The 19,850-nt window shown below is 39.4% G+C and overlaps 1 protein-coding gene across 6 annotated transcripts in view; it reads right to left on the minus strand.

Moving 5' to 3' along the window:
- Positions 1–535: 535 nt before the first annotated feature.
- Positions 536–19,850, minus strand: part of CDC14A (cell division cycle 14A) — a 179,865-nt gene continuing 160,550 nt past the window's right edge. For 4 of the 6 annotated variants that reach the window (XM_043876109.1, XM_043876107.1, XM_043876110.1 and 1 more), the window contains 2 exons: positions 19,350–19,472; positions 17,146–18,644 (listed from right to left, as the gene is read on the minus strand). In XM_043876109.1, the coding sequence (XP_043732044.1) occupies positions 18,122–18,644; positions 19,350–19,472 (646 nt within the window). In that variant the 3' untranslated portion in view covers positions 17,146–18,121. Of the gene's footprint in view, positions 2,520–17,145; positions 18,645–19,349; positions 19,473–19,850 lie in introns of those variants that run through there. The other 2 variants (XM_043876111.1, XM_043876112.1) reach the window with 1 other exon arrangement.

Consider the following 19,850-nt stretch of genomic DNA (forward strand, 5'->3'; position numbering starts at 1 on the left):
TGGTTCTGTGCATGCGTGATGTCGTGTCTGACTCTTTGTGACCCCATGGGCTGTAACCAGCCAGGTTCCTCTGTCCATGACATTTTCCAGGCAACAATACTGTAGTGGGTTGCCATTTCCTCCTCCAGGGGATCTTTCCAACCCAGGGATAGAACCCGCGTCTCCTGTGTCTCCTGCATTGGTGCGCAGATTCTTTACCACTAAGCCACCTGCGAAGCCTATGACCAGTAGTCATAAATGATCAAGCAAGCCCAAAACACTGATAATGAACAGTGTTTTATTAACAAAAAGGAAAATTATATATACAAGGCTGGATATTATCTGACTCTTGTGAAATTCAAAGTATAAGATTTCTTTGTGCTCACTGTCACATAATTCAGGAATGGCCACAACCTGGAAAGTCAATAAAAATCTGGAACAGAGATTTTTAGAAACTCAAAAGTGAAATAAATGTAGAGTGAATTAAATGTAAAATTATAAAGATACTTCAGTACATTGATACTCCAAATCCAAATGACAAAAAACAGGGAGAATGTAAATTGCATAAAACTTTTATTATTTATTAGCAGTGTATTCTTCTACACCTTAAAATAGAACAAAATATCTTTTCAAAGGTAAACTATTCATAACAAAATACATGTCAATCTTTATTATTGGAGTAGAATCACTTTGCTATATACTTTCTATATTATACACATATTCTTCTTGATTTGTCTATGTATGTACATGTGTATAAATAATTTTAAGACATACCCATGTAGATACATATGACTTAATATACACATATAATTATGGAAAATTTACAGTAGTCAATTTTACAATTATTTAGTAGCTGCACACAATTAGTATTCACAGAACTAAAACTGTCTATATGGTTCCCTTTCCCCCACTTCTCAAATATCATCTGAATTACTTTTCACTGATAATTTTGAAAAAATACTATCATTTTCCTATACAATTAACTGATCATTTTTTACAATAACTCATAACAAAATATTTTACTATTTTAACTTTAGAAAAGGTATACAATTTAATTCCACTTAATTTTTGATTCCTAAAACATAACAATTCCTTTTTTTTCATCAGTTTAGTGCAATTATTTGGTACTGCAGTTTTTGAAGGTTAACAAACCTGAGTCAAACATTCATTCAAATGCCTTTTTTAAAAAGTAAGACATAAACAAGATGTTTTGCTCCAGCATGTATAACAGCCTCAAGGTACCCCCTTCTAATAAATACCTGATAAATAACTCAGTGGTTGAGAGTAAAGCACATCATATGAATCCACTGGACTGCCTGAGTAGTCCATTCTTGAGCAGCATGGAAGATAATGAGGATCTAATACTCCCCAACTCCCCATGAAACAAAGGTTTACAGGCTTCTGGACCCTAAATATAAGATTACACTTATGTGAAAGGACTGTGAAGTACCTAGGAGTCCCTTCATTTTCATGTTAGGTTTCAGATATGCTAGCTTGTGTGCCAGGGGTTTTGTGATCTGTCTTAAACTTGTTTCCTTTATTAATACAGAAAACTACTTAGCAGCATCCTTTGAATCCTCTTTGCTGATTTAAAACTTGCCAGACCATGTGTGAATACAGGCAAAAACCTCGTACCAAAATCAGAATATTCTAATTTGACTAAGAATTCTTTTGTGAGAAGGAAAGAAGTAAAAACATTTGGACTGTTGAGTCATTTCATAGAGAAAGACTATGCTTTCAAGGAAAAACATTCAGTGAATTTTGATCTTCAACTGGATGTTAAATTTTCTTAAACCTCCAAAGATGCAAAACTAAATGGCTCAGCAACAAAAACAAAGGGAAAAGAAATGATCTCAATAAGCTGTATCAAATAATTGTACTCTTGCTAAGAGATAAACCTGGATAAACTTAAGCTAGACTGACTTCCCAAAAGAATGAACTGATCTGCCATATTTGTAGTGGAAACATACAAATCACTTTCTAAAAACTTTCTCCTTTACTTTTTCTTAATAAAGAGGAATTATTTATTCATTGTAGATAAAACCACACTAAACAAATTCAAAATACAAATTTTTGGTAGGAAACAGCAAGAAAATCTAAGTCAAAATATAGTCTAGTTTTTACATAATTTTATATATTTATAAATTTATCAAAATAGTCTTTTAAAGTTCACAATACATACATAATGTAACACTGTACATGTAAATGTAATAACGAATGTATTACCGAAATACATTAAAAACAACCTTCCAAAATACCAAATTCAACATGAAAACTGTCTTAAAAAGTTGACATCTCCATAAACATAGTTTCAGTGCATTTAGAGTAGTCATTAACCAGAGTTTTCTGGTTTCAAGTCTCATGAAGGTCTTATCTGAGTGCTGTCTTTAATTTAAGGTAAAAAGGCAGAGATATTCTTCCAGCAAGCAGTTGTTTTCTCTCTACATTGCTCATCCAGATGAGGAAACTGCGTGTAAGAGTGGAACAGCTTTCACCGGAGTGGCAAGGCCTTAGTAATGAACATATTCAGATTGAAGGGACTGTGTGGGGAGAGACATAAACGAGGTTAAATTCCATCACACACAAAATTTCTCCACATCATGCAGCTTCTTCCTTCAACACAAAGCAGTTTGGATCTGTTATGTAAAAGATGTATGAAACAAACTAAGAAAAACAGAAAAAGATGAAAGAAACAAAGGATTTGCTAAAAATGAGATATCCAATTAGGTAAAGTGATTACAAGAAAACTTTATATTTTAAAAGGCTTACTAATTTAGTACTAGTGATTAAAAATTAAGTATTATTTGGAAATTGATAGGTAGCATTAAACTCACTTCTACCTTTGGACAATACTACTGAATTTTACTCAAAAGCATTAAATGACATTTGCGACTAAACTGAAGATTATTAAAGTATATTTAAGAAATATATTTTTTAATTCAACACATATAAAATAAATATTAATGCTTCTAATGCAGTAGAATTAGCCATCATTTAAAAATAAGGCTCCTTAAGAATGTTTGAACGTTGTAAATACCTTATAAATTCTTTCCACTTAGGGGGACACAAAGCACTTCTAGTTTTGAAATTTGATCTTAAGACCCAAAAAGCTTTTGTGCAGAAGAGTCTTGCAGTCATAACATAATAAACAGTGGGCAACTTTCAAAAAAATAAACACAGTTTTTCCCACATCACGTTAGATAACGACATATAAAAGAAGCATGCTTGGGATATGTAATCAGAATGCACTGTTAACAGACATACGCCAGGGACAGATAGGGGGGTACAGAAAAATCCACCAACAGTTATTTTTGAGCAGCAAATAAGTTAGAAGAAACATAACATTAAAATTTTTGCACGATTCTAATCAAATACCTTAGAAAAACAAAGCTTACTTGATTTGCTACCAAATGCCCTTTTCTCTTCCTCCAATAAATATTTTTCAAATTTATCTGCAGCATTTTATTAATAGGTCATCAATTCTGAGACCAGTCCATTTTTTGATAGTACAGGTATCAGTAAAAAAAAAAATACCTGTTCATTTTGCAAATAATTTACAAAAGGATTCAAACTATCTTTGATTAGCTTCAAAATCCCAGTGAATTTTATATCCTACCAACAGCCATTTACTATTGTACCTAAGAATCTATCAACACCATAAGTCAAAAGTTATGGTCCCTGCCCTCAAAGGGCAAAAGACCACACTGTCACACAGACATAAAGTGAAAAGACAAATGTGCCAACATTAAGCAATAATATACACAGAGTAAGAGTAACACTGTTCACAAGCAAAGGATTAGGCAGAGTGGAAAGGGAAGGTTGGGTGGGGGTAGGTGTGTTCTCAGGCTGCAAGTTTCAAAGAGGTTAAAGGTCAAGAGCATTAGGGAAAAAAAGGAAAAGGCTTGGGAAAATGACTACAGGATGTAGTTTATGTAAAGGCTTCAAAACAGGAGAGACGATCAAGACTTAGGGTACTACACTGTAAATATATCTGAATTCACAGAGAGAATAAAAGAGAAAGTCCAGTGAAACTGGTCCAATGCCTTGAAGCCCATTTAACTTGTGAGACAACAGCTGCCAAACCTAGCATTTAGAGCTTAAAAGTGCACTATCATTTTTCTAGATGCTTTATCCCAGTTTCTTCTGAAATCTGGCCAGTAGGCCGAGAGGGCAGAGCCACAGGGTCTTTGTAGCTGCAAAAACGCCACATATGCAGGCTATACATTGGTCAATGTTTTCTTGGCAATATTTTAACTTTCACTTTTGTTCTAACTAGAAAAGTTACTCATGTTATCACTAACAGAAATTATAAAGCTCCTGTGATTGCTTGAAAATTTACAACAAAGTTGTTTTTGCAAGTATCTTAAAGTTATATCAACTCTCAATAAATAGAGATACAGCAAATGAACAGATGCTAGACAAGTGACTAATTTTCTTCCAGGGCAAAGTGTTTTATACATGCATCAATATACAGGGAGAAAATATGTCTGTACATATATTTACATGACTTATGGAATCATGATACACACTGAACTGAAAAATGGAAACATTTTCTAGAATATTAAGGATTTCAATCATTCACGTGAAGTATATATTCATTAGTCTTCTGTCAAGCTAGTTAATTCATTCAACAATGACTGAACATCAGTAGTATGAATATATTAGGTACTGTGGGATAAAAATATGATACCAAAGTTCTTAAAACCAAACCAAACATATTCCATGGTTTCTTTATATGGTGTAAATAACGTTAAAAAAAATAAGAGATCTGCAAAACAGGTTAATTAGCACATTATTCTGATATCAATGTTTTATAACAAGTTAACTCCTCTTCATTTTCAGTCTAAAACGAAAATCTTAATGGAAGTGGACTTAGGGAAGGAAGAGAACTGTTAAAATCTACATGACCTATTCACTTGAAAAAAGTATAACTAGTATTTCAAGGCCTTTTAACTGGGGGGACGATAGTGCCAATAACATTTAGATTTCAAGCACCACATGTTTATATGATGGGGTTGTATTCAGGGTATCTGGTTCATTTGTTTTCTCCATATACATGTATCCTAAAGCTATTAATGTTCCAGAAAACACAATAGCCAGTTACTAGCATTTTTCATTTTTATGGTAAAAATGTAAATGCATCATGTACTGTATAAACAATATCATTATTGATTTTATTATTCAACAGATGGACTTATTAAAGTACAATTAACTGGAATTCTTGATAAATTAGATATGCTACAGGTCAATTATTCTATAAAAGATACTTATTGAGTACTTTCTACCTACTAGGCACAATTCTAAACATCTTATGTGTGTTAGCTCATTAAATGCTCTGAACAGTTCATTTTAGAGATGGGGAAACTGAGGAACAAAACAGTAAAGCAACTTGCCTAAGATCACGCCACTAGGAAGGAATTTGAACTCCAGCAGTCTGGCTACAAAGCCCAAAGTCTTAGCCTCCACAATAAAATGCCTCAAGAACTTTAAGCATTTGTCCTGTGATTCAGTCCTTATCAACTGAACATTCTCTATCACCTGACACAAATAATGAGTAGGGATGAGCCAGAGTAAGCAAAGAAATATTAACAGACAAAACAGAATGTACTATTTATTACTGTAAATAAGATTTTTTAATTATTTTCCATAGGACTGAACCCAAAAGAATTCTCAGTAATAGTCCATAAAGAAATTTCATTTATTAGAATGCCCATGTTTAAATATTCTGATTAAAGTTTTAGTTCGGCCTTGCCAATTTTTATCATTACCATAAGGATACCTAATCAATCTGAAATACAAAAACAACAAAAAATCCTCAGCAAAGACAAAGATATGATTACAAAGGAAGGGAGACCTAAGGTGTAAATATTATTTTACAAAGTAGTACTTATTTAAATAACCAAGAGATTTTAATTTCTCAAATAGAAAATTCAAGTTCATGTGCCCATTGAGTTCAACAGGGTTTAGTGAGTTAAGACTAGATCAAGTTTAGCATGATTATATAGTATTTTTACGGTATGAATACCGTAAACGAATAATATAGCAATATCCAGCCTGCAAATGAAGGATAAAACTGCCTTACATTGCAGCCCCCCAAATTTTTATGTCAAAATATAAGCTTCCATCAAGAATTCTTGCTCTGAATGCAGCTGGATTTGACGCAAAACATAGTGTTAGGTAAGGAGATCAAGACAATTTGTTCTGTTCTGGAAATGCGCTACTAATCTGTTTTGGCAGATGTAGGTAGTGACTTTAAAAATTTAGCTACTCTGGAGGAGTTTCTTTTTTAAACAGCCCAGTTATCTAATCATGGTAGAAAAATATCTAATAATTATAGATATAAATCCTATACAAATAGTTAACAAATAAAACTGTAAATTGACTATCAAAAACAGCAAAACATACCAAATAATTATAGTTAAGGTCTTTGCCAGCAAATCAGTGCAATAATGTCTTAAGGTTCAAACAACTTGAACCAAAGGACCCTATGATCTGGTGTAGGTCAAAATCGCCATGGGCTTTTGCCACACTTACTTCTTTCTTGCATTTCCCCATTTTCCCAAGTCACTTAAGGAAGAAAAAAATAATCTACTAGTTACCCTGGTTTGAGTTCTAACTACATAGGCAAAAAGCACCTACAAAGGAAAAAAGCGATTTGTTTCACACTTTGCCATACATCTGAAACTAACACAATATTGTATCAATAAATCAACTATACTCAATTTTTAAAAAGTGATTTGTTTTCATGGTATCATTGATAATTAATTGATAATTAAAAGAAAAAACACATTTGGCAATATGGTATCATATATTTTAAGATTTAGTGAACAAATGAGGAAAAAAATAAACACCGGGTAAAAATAAGTTTATCTATAACTGCCTCTATACTCCTGGTCTTTTTATGGCTTTGCAATGCAGTTTCCAGTTGTAGTGCTTGTAAGTTAGCAACAAACAAAATGTATGCATTGATACATATTTCCACACTATATTTCCATATATACGTATTCCCATATATGCATATTCCCACATTGATACATGATTTCACACACTAGCAGAAGCACCGCTGAATAATGTTTTATTGGCATCATAGTAACACAAAAAGGCTATGTTCTGTGATAAAATCAGCTTTGAAAGAGGTGTAAGCATTTTTCTATAGTGTTCTCTAAGCATGTCAGGGACCCAAAGACTTAACAATCTGATTTTGGTTAACTAAATGCTATACAACTATTCTTTCACCTTCCTACATAACTTTTAATAGATTCTTTTTTCTGGAGGAACTTAATATGTGCTCTTCAACAATCATAAAGAGCTCAATTGTTAGGTGACAGATTGTTGACACCCAACTTGACTCAGCCAACCATCACATGAGTTTTCAGTTCATCTGAACACCAAAATTATATTGATGCAAGCTTGGTTAAAATGTATTTTCTCTTATTTTAGTAAAGTCACATTTCTAGAAAAAAAACAAACTCTCAGATTACTGTGTGTTAAAGCTAAAGCTGAAACGTTGTTTGCTTACTATTAGTGCTTCCTGCACTTGCAATAATAATGGGCCCCTAATTAGCCCTCTGCTTAACATGTGTGAACCTAGATATGCTAACCAACGTTTAGTTCAATAAATATTTATTAGGCGCTTCCTATACTTTGGAACCTGAGAAAACAAAGATGCCTCTGAGAAGTTTAAAGCCGGCAGAAGAGAGAATCACATACAGCTGATTCTCTCAGGGTCGGGAAACCCGGGGCGGGGTCTGGGGGTAGGGGCTTGTGAACAAAATCCTATAACAGATGAAAAGGTATTCTGCCTGGATGGGTCACAAATGCCTTATCAAAAAGAAAACTAGTGAGCCAGGCCAGGAAATATAAAACCAAGCAGAGAGAGGTGGAAAAGCAGGGTAAACCACCTGTGCTAGGACTCAGCAGGAGGCAGAGCTTGAGTCAGGATGCTGGCTGCAGTTGCTGAAGAAGAGGCGGTGGGGAGGCACGTGGACTGATGGAGAAGGTGCCCGAAGGCAGGCCAGGGGTCCAGATCGGACCCTGTGTGTGAAGTGGAGATACCGAACGATGCTGAACACAGGAATAGTTTGATCAGCTTGTCTCAGAAATCTAGCGCAGCAGCAAACTAGAGGAAGGCAATTTAAAGGGCCATTTCAATAGTCCACGAGACCTCGATGAAGGCAGCAGTGCTAAGAATGGACAACAAAATACAGATATTTCAAAGGGAAAACTGCTAGGACTTAGTGGCTGGATGTGGCAGAGGGAAAGGCAGAAGTAGTGTCAAAGACAATTCCAGATTTCTAGCTCGGATGACTAGATGTACAAAGATATAATCAGTTAGCCAGGAAATAAGAGGAGGAGAGGACCAATGAAGGAGCATGTATTCTCCCCCAGTATTGCCCAAGGGAAGGTAGAAATGTAAGTCCAATGCTCAGGAGATGATTACCCACACAGAGAAGTGGACCAAGGTCAGAGACTGGGGAAAAATCATAAAGGGGCAGGCGGACAAAGACAAACAGGTAACTATTTAATGGGAAGGGGAGGAGAAACAGGAAAATAATACTCCAAAACTCAAAATGGACCAAAATAATAGGAGAAAAGGGTGGTCAGTACTGTCAAATGCTGCACAAAGACTAAGAAGAATGAAAACTGACAAGAGATCATCAGATCTGGTTTAAAGAAGTCAGTGGCAGCCAGTGGGAAAGACTCACCAGAACAGGTGGAGGGTGGGGAGGAGGTCCACGTGCCTTTCTGGCCCAAGTCTTGCCATAAAGGAGACAGTGTGATAGATGGCAGAACTGAGGGAAGCAATTGGTAAGACCGGCCTATTCCTGATTGCAGGTGAAGAGACAGGCAAACAGGGTGCAAGAGACTGAAGATATAAGAGAGCAAGGGTGTGGATAGGCCAACTCCCAGAAACAGTCTGCAAAGAACAGTTCAGGTTCGTGGAGTTACCACTGAAAAAGAGTAGAGCTTCTGTTTTTGAAAAGGAATAAAAGGACAAGTCAGATGCAGCTATACTTTGAGGTAGTTAAGAGGACAGTTAAGGGGAATTATTCCTGAAAAATTATATGTTCTCAGCCTCTGGAGGTTGGAGGATTTGTGCTGATGGAAGAATGTGAAAAAGTCTTGGAGCAGTCAGTGACTCATTGGAAAAGACCCTGATGCTGGGAAAGACTGAAGGCAGGAGGAGAAGGGGACGACACGGAACAAGACAGCTGGGTGGCATCACTGACTCAATGGACACGAGTCTGAGCAAACTCTGGGAGACAGAGGACAAGGAAGCCTGGTGTGCTGCAGTCCATGGGGTCCCAAAGAGTCGGACACAACTTAGTGACAGAACAACAAACGTGGGGAAGGGAAAGGAAGCCAAGATAGGCCAAGTAAACATCATGAGCACTGAAGGGTCTGGGTAAATTAGAAATTTATTTGAAATGGAATCAATGGACAGTCATGGGATTTTCTCCAACAGAGCTCAGAAGAGACTATAAACAGATAGGAGATGGTTGAACTGATCTAATTTTGGAGGCTAGTGATAAAATGGCAACAGAAAAAAAGTTCAAGTGGAAAAGAGAATGTTGGAAAAAGGAAGCAGAAATGACTATGTGGGTTACAGAAGGAAGTAAACAGAGAGGGAACAGGCAGGGGTCATAAAGAGGTCATGTGGAGGAGTTAGTGGTAGGGGGGAGTAAATGTTTGAGAGGAGTCTTATAGAATCCAAGATATCAGAAGCAATGCTCTAAGCAGTAAGAAGGTCTATGAAATGGAATTCCAAATGAATAAAAACAAAGATCACAGGAGTTAAGGAAGCAGCTGTGAGACTGAACAAGTCACTGCCTCTTTGAGTTTTGATTTCCTCATCTGTAAATTATGGGTTAAATAAATACGATGATGGGCTCGGCTTCCCTCATAGCTCAGTTGGTAAAGAATTTGCCTGCAATGCAGGAGACCCTGGTTCGATTCCTAGGTTGGGAAGATGATGTATAAGCATTGCAGCTAATACAACGTGAGGTACATAGGAGGTAATCAATAAATCACTGATGATGATAAGGATTAGAAAAATGTTACAGTTGTCATGAATGCTGGTAGAAGTTTGGCAGCTAAAGAGTAAAGCTGGGGACTTCCCTGATGGTCCACTGGTTAAGACTTTGCCTTCCAGTGTGGGTTTGATCCCTGGTCAGGGAGCTAGGATAGCTTGCAGCCCAAAATCCAAAACATAAAACAGAAACAAGTCAATAGAGATTTAAAAAATGGTCCACATCAAAAAATCTTTAAAAAAATAAATAAATAAAGCCAAACTCCTCAATATGATGTTATTAGGAGGTAGAGATTTGGGGAGGTAACTAGGTGATGAGAACAGAGACTACATGAATGAGATTGGCATTCTTATAAAAGGGACTCAGAGCGCTTCGTCACCCTCTTACAGTTACGCAAGGATACAACGAGAAGATGACAGTCTGCAGTCCAAAAGAGAATACTCACCTGAACCTGAACACGCTGGCCCCCCAATCTCTGACTTTCAGCCTCCAGAATTGTGAGAAATAGACTTGTTGTTTATAGACTGCTAGTCTAGGGTATTTTATTATAGCAGCCAAGCTAACATACTATTTTTTTATATCCTTTCTTTCCACTCTAATAACCTTCAATCAGAGACTGAACCTAGGATGCCAGAGCCCACACAGATGATGACCGCTTTAATATCACAGAAGGCTGAAGACTCACAATGGTCTGAAAGAGGGAAGTATCTGCAAATACTGTGTGTATCTAAATAACATCTATGCACATTTAAAGGCATTATCGGGACCATGCTGACCTCAGAACAAATCAATGCTTTGTCAACTAACATTTCCAAGTCTCCTGGGAAGGGAACAGAAGAATACCAATGCTGAAAGAAAGCCAAAGGTGTGGTTCAATACTGAGACCGAGCTCAAGATCTTGACAGTATTAGTATTTCTGGGCGGAAAAACTGCATCAAGTTTAAAGCAATGCCACCGGTAGATGAACCAGAGCCTGTTACACCAAGTGAAGTAAGTCAGAAAGAGAAAAACAAATACATATATTAATGCATATGTATGGAATCCAGAAAAATGGGACTGGTGAATCGGTTTGCAGGGCACGACGAGAGATGCAGACGCAGAGAATGGACTTGTGGACAGAGCAGGGGAAGGAGCAGGTGGGATGGGTTGAGAGGAGCAGCACCGACAGAGAGACACTGCCCTGGGTAAAACAGAGAGCCAGCAGGAAACAGCACAGGGAGCTCGCTGGGCGCTCTGTGACAACACGGCAGGGGGATAAGGGAGGAGGGGCAGGGAGGCCAAGGGAGGGAGGATATACGTGTACTTACAGCTGATCAACCGTGTGGTACAGCAGGAACCAACACGACATTGCAAAGCAATCATCCTCTAATTTAACATTTTTTTAAAAGACTGAGTTAGGAAAACCACTGGCAAGGCTAACACAACACAGAAGATGAGGAAGCAATAGAATAGAGAAGAATGGGAAAATTCCAAGAGACAATGAATGACCATGACACAATCTGAAGCATCACTAAGAGACTAATCTTAAAATGTTTGAAGATCAATATATAAGTAAATAACAAAGCTTAGTATAAGCTACTACTTAGTGAAAATTTTAAAAGTCACAAAAAAGATTTTAATAGGCGAAACTCAAAGCAGGTTTCAAAAGAACCTTATTATAGGACTACTTATCTTATGTTTATATATTCTAGAGGTCAATACAATAAAAGCTTGTAATAAAAGGCTTTCTCATAAAGCAAAAATTAATGTAACCCCTGACACAGAAGTGATAAAAAAATTTTGTTGCCAACATGAATATATATACATATTTTTATAACAAAACACTTTATTTTACAACTCCTCATGTTCAAATGTTATAAAAAAATGTTTCCTAAAGACCATAATTTTTCCTCAGGTAGTTAAGTATCCATTTATAAAAATAAATATACCATTTAAAATTCATAATAAAAATATGTTAGAACTGTTGGTCATAAATTATTTAATGTATCTGTACTATTATGGGCACTGAAATGCATGTCATTATTTAAAAGCACAGAATACACCGAAGGACAGTTGTTGAAGTATGGACTGGGGACAGCAGACAGGGCTCAAACTGGACTCCTGCCTTCAGGGTTTCTACCAGGAGCTCCCGTCCCCACGATTGCCAGGATTATCTTCATCAAATCGGATCTGATCAAATCACTCCTGCTAATGCAGTTCCAGCAACTCAAACTGCATCTCCTAGTTGGGCTTCAGCTTACTTTTCCAGCCTGATTTTAGGTAACCACCTAAAGCTTCAGCTGCACTGAAACACTCATTGTTCTTTAAAAAAATTATAGCTACAATTATTGAGCACTATCTATACGCACTGTGTAAACTACTTCAGATGACTTATCTCAATTAATGATCACAAGCACCCTATTACAAAGATTATCATTACCACTTTAGTTTTAAGGCCTCACAGGTACACAAACCCCTTTCAAAGCACAGCCACATGTCTACAAAATTTACAAAAATTGTTTGTACTCTTTATCTTAAATAGGTCCCACCAAATTGTTTAAGTTTTAGGATGCACAAAACATAGTTATGCTCCTGATTATTATTATTCCCATTTACTGAGGCTCAGAGAGGTTAAGTAACTTGCCAAAGTACTTGCCAGAAGGAAATGGTAGAGACAGGATTTGAACCCAAAGAACCTAAGAACTATAGTGCTAAGGTTCTACCTCTGTTCTTGTAGCTCCCATTGCCTGAGATGACCATTCCTACTCTTCATATTTTCATCACTAGATTCCTGGAAGGCTCCTATTCATCCTCCAAAGCCCAACTAAAATGTTACCCCTTCTTCACAGCATTTCCTAACCCTTCTTGAAAAAAAGAGATATCCTTTACATCCCTCTATTTTAAACACCTATCACGCTACTTCATGGCAAATAGATGGGGAAACAGTGGAAACAGTGGCTGACTCTATTTTTCTGGGCTCCAAAATCACTGCAGATGGTGACTGCAGCCATGAAATTAAAAGACACTTACTCCTTGGAAGGAAAGTTATGACCAACCTAGACAGCATATTAAAAAGCAGACAGTCCTTTGTCAACAAAGGTCCGTCTAGTCAAGGATATGGTTTTTCCAGTGGTCATGTATGTGTGTGAGAGTTGGACTGTGAAGAAAGCTGAGCACTGAAGAACTGATGCTTTTGAACTGTGGTGTTGGCGAAGACTCTTGAGCGTCCCTTGGACTGCAAGGAGATCCAACCAGTCCATCCTAAAGGAGATGAGTCCTGGGTGTTCATTGGAAGGACTGATGTTGAAGCTGAAACTCCAATACTTTGGCCACCTGACACAAAGAGCTGACTCATTTGAAAAGACCCTGATGCTGGGAGGGATTGGGGCAGGAGGAGAAGGGGACGACAGAGGATGAGATGGTTGGATGGCATCACCGACTCGATACACATGGGTTTGGGTAAACTCTGGGAGTTGGTGATGGACAGGGAGACCTGGCGTGCTGTGGTTCATGGGGTTGCAAAGAGTCAGACATGACTGAGCAACTGAACTGAAACTGAAACGGTATATATATGATATGAAATAATCAAAAGAAAATGCTTTTTTGTAGTCAAAGTGATCCAGGTGCAAATTATGGCTCTGCAACATATTTGTGGTACAACCTAGGGCAAAATATTTAAACTCTCAAACCCTCAAGGTATTTATCTTTAAAATGGAAGCAATAATTATTAACACAATCATTCATTTAAATATCCAAACATCCATAATATTCAGGAAGTACTTGATGAGCACCTACTATAAGCAAGGCAAAGAGCATAAAAGAGTGAAAAAGAGAGATACCGTCCCTGCTCTCACAAAGTTTACAGTGTAGTGGAGGATACAGATAAGTGGACAGATGATTAGAATGCAAAGTGAGAGTCTGAGTGTCACAATCAAGACCAAGGCAGGGTGTACAAGGCTTACGGGGGAAGCACGGTGACCTAACCTAGACTTGCAGGGTCAGGCAAGGACAAAGCAGATGACTAACAATTCAGTGGTAAGTCTCTTAAAAATAACATAGAGCAAATATTCAAGACAGATACCTCAAGTAATTTCAATTTAATAAAATACTTCCACCCCACCCACACCATAATCACACGTCCTTCAACTCTTTTAAGATTTGAAAACTCCTCTGAATGTCAGGGAGGGAAAACTGATTTTTTTACAGTAAGTAGGTCAACCAAAATGAAACTTGGTGCATTGTGCTGGTCAGTAGAAACCTCAAGACAGGCCAAATAAATAAAAATAAAATCTGCTTCTCAGAATTCTGTCACAACCATAAGGATTCCTTAACATTTGTTCTTGTTTTCTGTGTTAAAGCATTTAATGACAGAACAAGGAAATCATTTCCACGTTTTTCTGGGGGCTGAACTGCTGCACGAAGTGAGAAGCAATTGCAGCTTTCAAAAGAGATGCTAATTGCAGCTTTTAAAATATTAGACGCCCTCTAAATACCCGGCAACCCCCGTTCCCTAGGAGTTTCTGGGTCTTTCTTAAAGGTAGGGGAAGGATACTGCAATCTAGACTTCATTCCCTACCTGAGGATTTAAAAACATTTTTTTGCTGAGTGATATAGTCCTATGTCTCACATCTTCAGAAGCACTGGAAAGAAAGACCATCTTATTTAGACAAGAAACCTGTAAGAATTACAAAAGCTGCATTGAAGCAATAAAAGAAAAACACTCAACCACCTACTTTATTCTGCATAAAATGGGAATTTCCATCTTAATTTAGACTTTCTGCCAGCGAGCCAGCAGGGATAGGGCTTGGACCTCTCCCTCTCACAGAGGTTTTCTAGGCAAACATGAAGGAAGGAAAATCGGCTATAAGACACCTACTGTTCTTACTTCCTGGGAGGGTGAGAGGGAGGAAAACGCTGTCCTGCTGGCAATTCTATTTATAAATGCTTTTCTTTGCAATAAGGTGACAAATTTAAGAAGGAGAAAAGGGAAGAATAGCAGCTGCCCACACAGAGTATTACTTTAAATTTCATTATTGGAAAGTCACTCTCTTCAGGCCAGGAGAGAGATGAGGCATAGGAGGAGAGGTGAAGAAAAATAACAAAATATGGAATGAAGCCAAAATTAAGGTATATAGACAGAGTGGCTAGTGGGACCAACATGGGAGCTAGGCAGTCCCCACACTGCCAATAGAAAAGAGGAAAACTGAGATCCAGAACAAGTAGAATGTTCTTCTCATCAAACTAGCAATGCTTGTATTGGTAGGCATTCAGCTACCTACCAATTAGGTATTCCTAACTGAGCACCAAGCTGAATACCAAGCTAAGTGTTCAGCTATAAGTGTGGATTACAGTTAAGTCCCCTATATACGAATCTTCAAGTTCTGAACTTTCAAAGACACAAACGTGCGTTCGCGTGTCCAATCATGTAAGTTAGTTCACAAGTCTGGCGCATACTGTCCCACGCATGCACGCATCTTCTACAAGGGATTGTCCTTTCATGTACTTTACTGAACAGGACTGTACAGGGTACAGTAGCACAGTATCTTTATTTCAAGCCCAGGATGTCCAGAAGCAAGCATAAAAGCAGCGGTGATGTAGCTGGTACTGCTAAGACGCACCAGGACTTGGAGGCCCAGAGAAAGGACAAAGAGAAACAAGAGGAAGAAGTAAGTGAAGAACTGAAGAGATTCACGATGCAGGAAATGGCAAGGAGATTTTCTTTGAGGAGGCACTGTTAGTTTTTGAGGCCAGGACCCAACCTACAACAGTACAGGAAGATTGCATCAGCCCTTCAGAATGCAGTCCAGTGCTACTGTGTCATCTATGATGAGACAAAAAGAGTTACTACACAGACATCTTGGATTGCTTTTTTCAAGAGGGTAGATAGAACTGAATCCAACAAGGAAACAGAACCTGTGCCAGCAATGTAAAGGTATGAGTGAAATTGCATCCTGCCCTCCGTCTTCTATTGCTGATTATCTTTCGAGTCTTCCATCTCCTATCTCCTCTCCCTCCTCCAGCCAGTAATTCTTTTCTTGCCTGGTTACTTGATGCCAGTATACCAGCTGTACTGTACTGTTGTGCTATACTATGCACTTGTCAAGGTATGGTGCTATAAAATTGAAAATGTTTTATCTTTTGTGTTTGTTTCTTATGATTGTGTGAAAAGTATTATAAACCTATTACAGTACAGTACTATATAGCTGATTGCATTATTAATAGTTGGGTACCTAAGCTAACTTTGTTGTACTTAAGAACAAACTGGACTTGTGAATGCACTCTCAGAAGGAACTAGTTCTTATGGAGGGGACTTACTGTACATGAAACCTTTCGCCACAAAATCTGCAAGATATTCATGTAATTATCTACATGTGTAACACTTTTTCTGAAAATGGAAAGGTTCATATTATGGTCTAAAAAAGAGGCTGACCCATAATCAGTACATGAAAATATCAACTGAACTCAACTCCTGCTCTGAAGTACATGACTTGTAAACCTAGTTATAAAAATGTAAATACACTTCATTTTCCATCTAATCCCAGTTACTAGGATTTAAGTTTTATTGATACACGTATATCAATAACTCAGTGGGATTAGAGTCAAATTAAGGGATAGGGTCGGCTGAGGCTATAATCTATATAGGAATCTAAAGTTGAAAAACATCATTGGGAATAAAATCAGATGGGGGGAATCATATGAGCCAGAAAGGACTGTGGGTGGACAGAGCGGGAAAAAAAAACTTAGAAAAGAGGTCTGAGGTAGGGATGGGCGTAGTAATGAGTCCAACACACACACAGAAGCACACACATATGAGTATTCACACACACTGCGTCTTCACATTAGGAAAGTGGTTTCTAAACTGCCATATGAGGAAAGTGGGTCCTCTTAGCTAATTCCGTGGGGTATGGGTTTTCACCAAAGGCCCTGAGAGGCCCACTGCCGCCCGCATATCTCCTCCTCTTCCCTCCCCTGCAAAGATCCACCTCCCCAGGATAATGTCACTTCAGTCATGTCCGATTCTTTGAGACCCCCATGGACTGTAGTCTGTGCCAGGCTCCTCGGTCCGTGGGATTCTCCAGGCAACAATACTGGAGTGGGTTGCCATGCCCTCCTCCAAGGCATCTTCCTGACCCAGGGATCCAGCCCATGTCTCTTATGTCTCCTGCATTGGGAGGTGGGATCTTTACCACTAATGCCACCTGGGAAGCCCTCTCCCAGGGTAATAAAGGCTGAGGAAGTGTTTGAAGAACAGTGGGCATGAGGGGCACCGGACCACAGCCTTCCCAGAACACTAGGGGCTCGCCTGTGCCTGAGGCGAGGTTGCATTCTAACTCTGACTGATGCTGCCTTGTGTGGGATTACTTCCCCTTCCTATTTTGTCCTCATTCTCTCCAATCAAAACTTACATTCACATAGATCTCAATTCCCTTTGAAGCAATCAACATATGTGATTAAAGTGATTCTTGACAGGGGGGTGAACCAACAAAATTTTATCCTAACAAGGATTACTGGTTAAAAAGTGGGCTCGGGGACTGAAATGAAGAACTCCTGGGTAAAATGTGTATGGAGATCCTCATCCTGTCTCTAGAAGAGTGAGAGCTCATTTTGAACATCTTCCTGTTACCCTGCCTTCCCCTCTCCTACATCCCGGGTACCTACCCATAAGCCTTCCTTATCAACACTCTCCATTTGCCATTTAGTCAATTCTGGGTCAGTTTCCTGCCAGAAGGTGACACAGTCAGGGCTTAAATTGTCCCTTCTGAGAAGATGCTGTTCATCAGCACGTTACATGTTTAAATACTCCACATTCATTGACATACAATGTAGAAAAAGCCGGGACACCACCACCACCACAGCAGATGCTGCCTGCCATATGACTCAGCCCCTGACCTTGCACCCTATACTCAGAGTGATTGGAGAAGGAAACTGAAAAGTAACTGAAGTCAACAGTGCCCACAATGAAGGGAATGAAAGCTGCTTCCTTTCCTAGAGATATCACTTACAAAGGAGAGGGAAGAGGAGAAGAAAAAGAAGGAGGAAAGAAAACCAGGTTGAAACTTGGCATTTACTTGAAGAGGAGCCAGCAGAATGTGCGTGCAGAGACAGTTTCACCGCACAGAGGGAGGCGTAGATCAGAAGGCTTCCTTGGCGCTATTAAATTTCTTTGGTGGCAGCCTTGGCTGGGAGGGCAAGGCACAAAAGGTGAGCTCAGGGTTCGGAGGGCCAAGAGGAGGTGTCTGCGAACTTGCGGTCCCAGCCAAGGCACAGAAGTCGCGTTCAGGGTTCTGGGGGCCAAGAGGTGGTGTCTGCGAACTTACGGGGATTGATCGGCTCAGGAATCTCGCTGAGGAGGAAGACAGGCCGGTGTAGGAGGGCCGCAGGGCGGTGGAGTGTCCCTCCGTGGTCTTAGCGCCGTGGGGGCCCGGCTGACTGCTTGGGGCACTCCCGCTGCTGCTGCTACTTCGGCTGTACTGGTTGTTGTTGAGCTCAGGGTAATTTCTGGCAGGCGGCTGGGAGCTGCCATTCAAGAGGTTGGTGAACGGGTTGGCGATAAAACCCATCTTGGAGGGTGATGCGGTCTTTTTGTTCTCTAGATCGTCGGCTGCAACATTCAAGTTCCCTAGAGAACTGGCTAGCCGGGAGTTGATGGAAAAGCTGAACGAAAAACACAGGTAGGGGGGCAGGGAGGACACAGACAGACATGTATACTCATGCAGAGTTCAAGTTTCTAGAACCCATCAATCAGAACATTCAGGGAAGGCGATGCAGACAGTTCGGATCAATGCAAATGGTGACAGAATAGTTCTTGGTGATCTTATAATATGTAGTCTTCAGTTATACATGGCAACTTCCTCTGTCAAAATCAGTTAAGAATCTAGACCAGACTCACTTTGACCAGAGATCCCGAAATAGAATATGTGGGGGTTCTCTCTGCCCTGAGGCAGGAAGTAAATGAATAGGACTGTGTAAGGGGAGAGCACAGAGCAGCCCTAAGTACAAGATGTAACTTCTATTAATATATATTCAATCCTATGACTGCATCAAACATCCCTGCCCAGTTGAGTTCTGCCCCTGTGCATCAGGGAGGGGACAACAGTATCATATAATATCAGTCTGTGCAACTGAACGCCATTCCCGGGATCACGGTAGGCCTGCTGTGGAAGGGCATGTTGGATGGCATTCCCTCCATGGCCTCCCCACAATTCAAGACAGGAACAGAAGCCTAGGGGGTCACAGAGCCTTTGGTGGTTCCCCTCCCCACCCTCCCGTCTCCTCCTCTGACAAACTTCAGACAAACTTGCAGTCGCTGCGGCCTTCCCTTTCCTCCTGCAGTGCCTCGGGAGAAGAGAGAAAAATTACCTTCTTACACTGGCGCCTGAGGATACAGGGCCTCTGTTTATCCTCTTGGCCATCGCAGAAGGGGACAAAGCCACTTTCGAGGTCTTCAAAGTAGATGCAGATCCTTGTGGGGAAGAACTCAATCTTTGTGGGGGAAAATGGGCAAAGAATCACACAGGAACCGTGTTATCGTAACATTCAGTCATCGACTAGGACAAAGTAAACTAACAAATGTTAAAAGAGATCAGGTCAGGTCCTAATAACAGCAGCCAAAACTGACGCAGCCCTCACTCTGTGCTGGGTGCTCACCTAAGACCTTAGAGGCATTAACTCAGCTCATCCTGACAACAACCCTACGAGGGAGCGAAGACTGCACTTTGCAAGTCAGGAAACGGGAGGAGCAAAAGCTCCTCATTCAAAGCCTCTCAGCGAATAAGAAGAGGCAGAGCTGGGATTTAAATGCAGGAACCAAAGTCCCGTGGTAACCATGATCCTGCCATCCTTGGTCATTTCCCTCCCTTG

Source organism: Cervus elaphus, chromosome 20 (genome assembly GCF_910594005.1).
Source record: "Cervus elaphus chromosome 20, mCerEla1.1, whole genome shotgun sequence".
Lineage (NCBI taxonomy): Eukaryota > Metazoa > Chordata > Mammalia > Artiodactyla > Cervidae > Cervus > Cervus elaphus.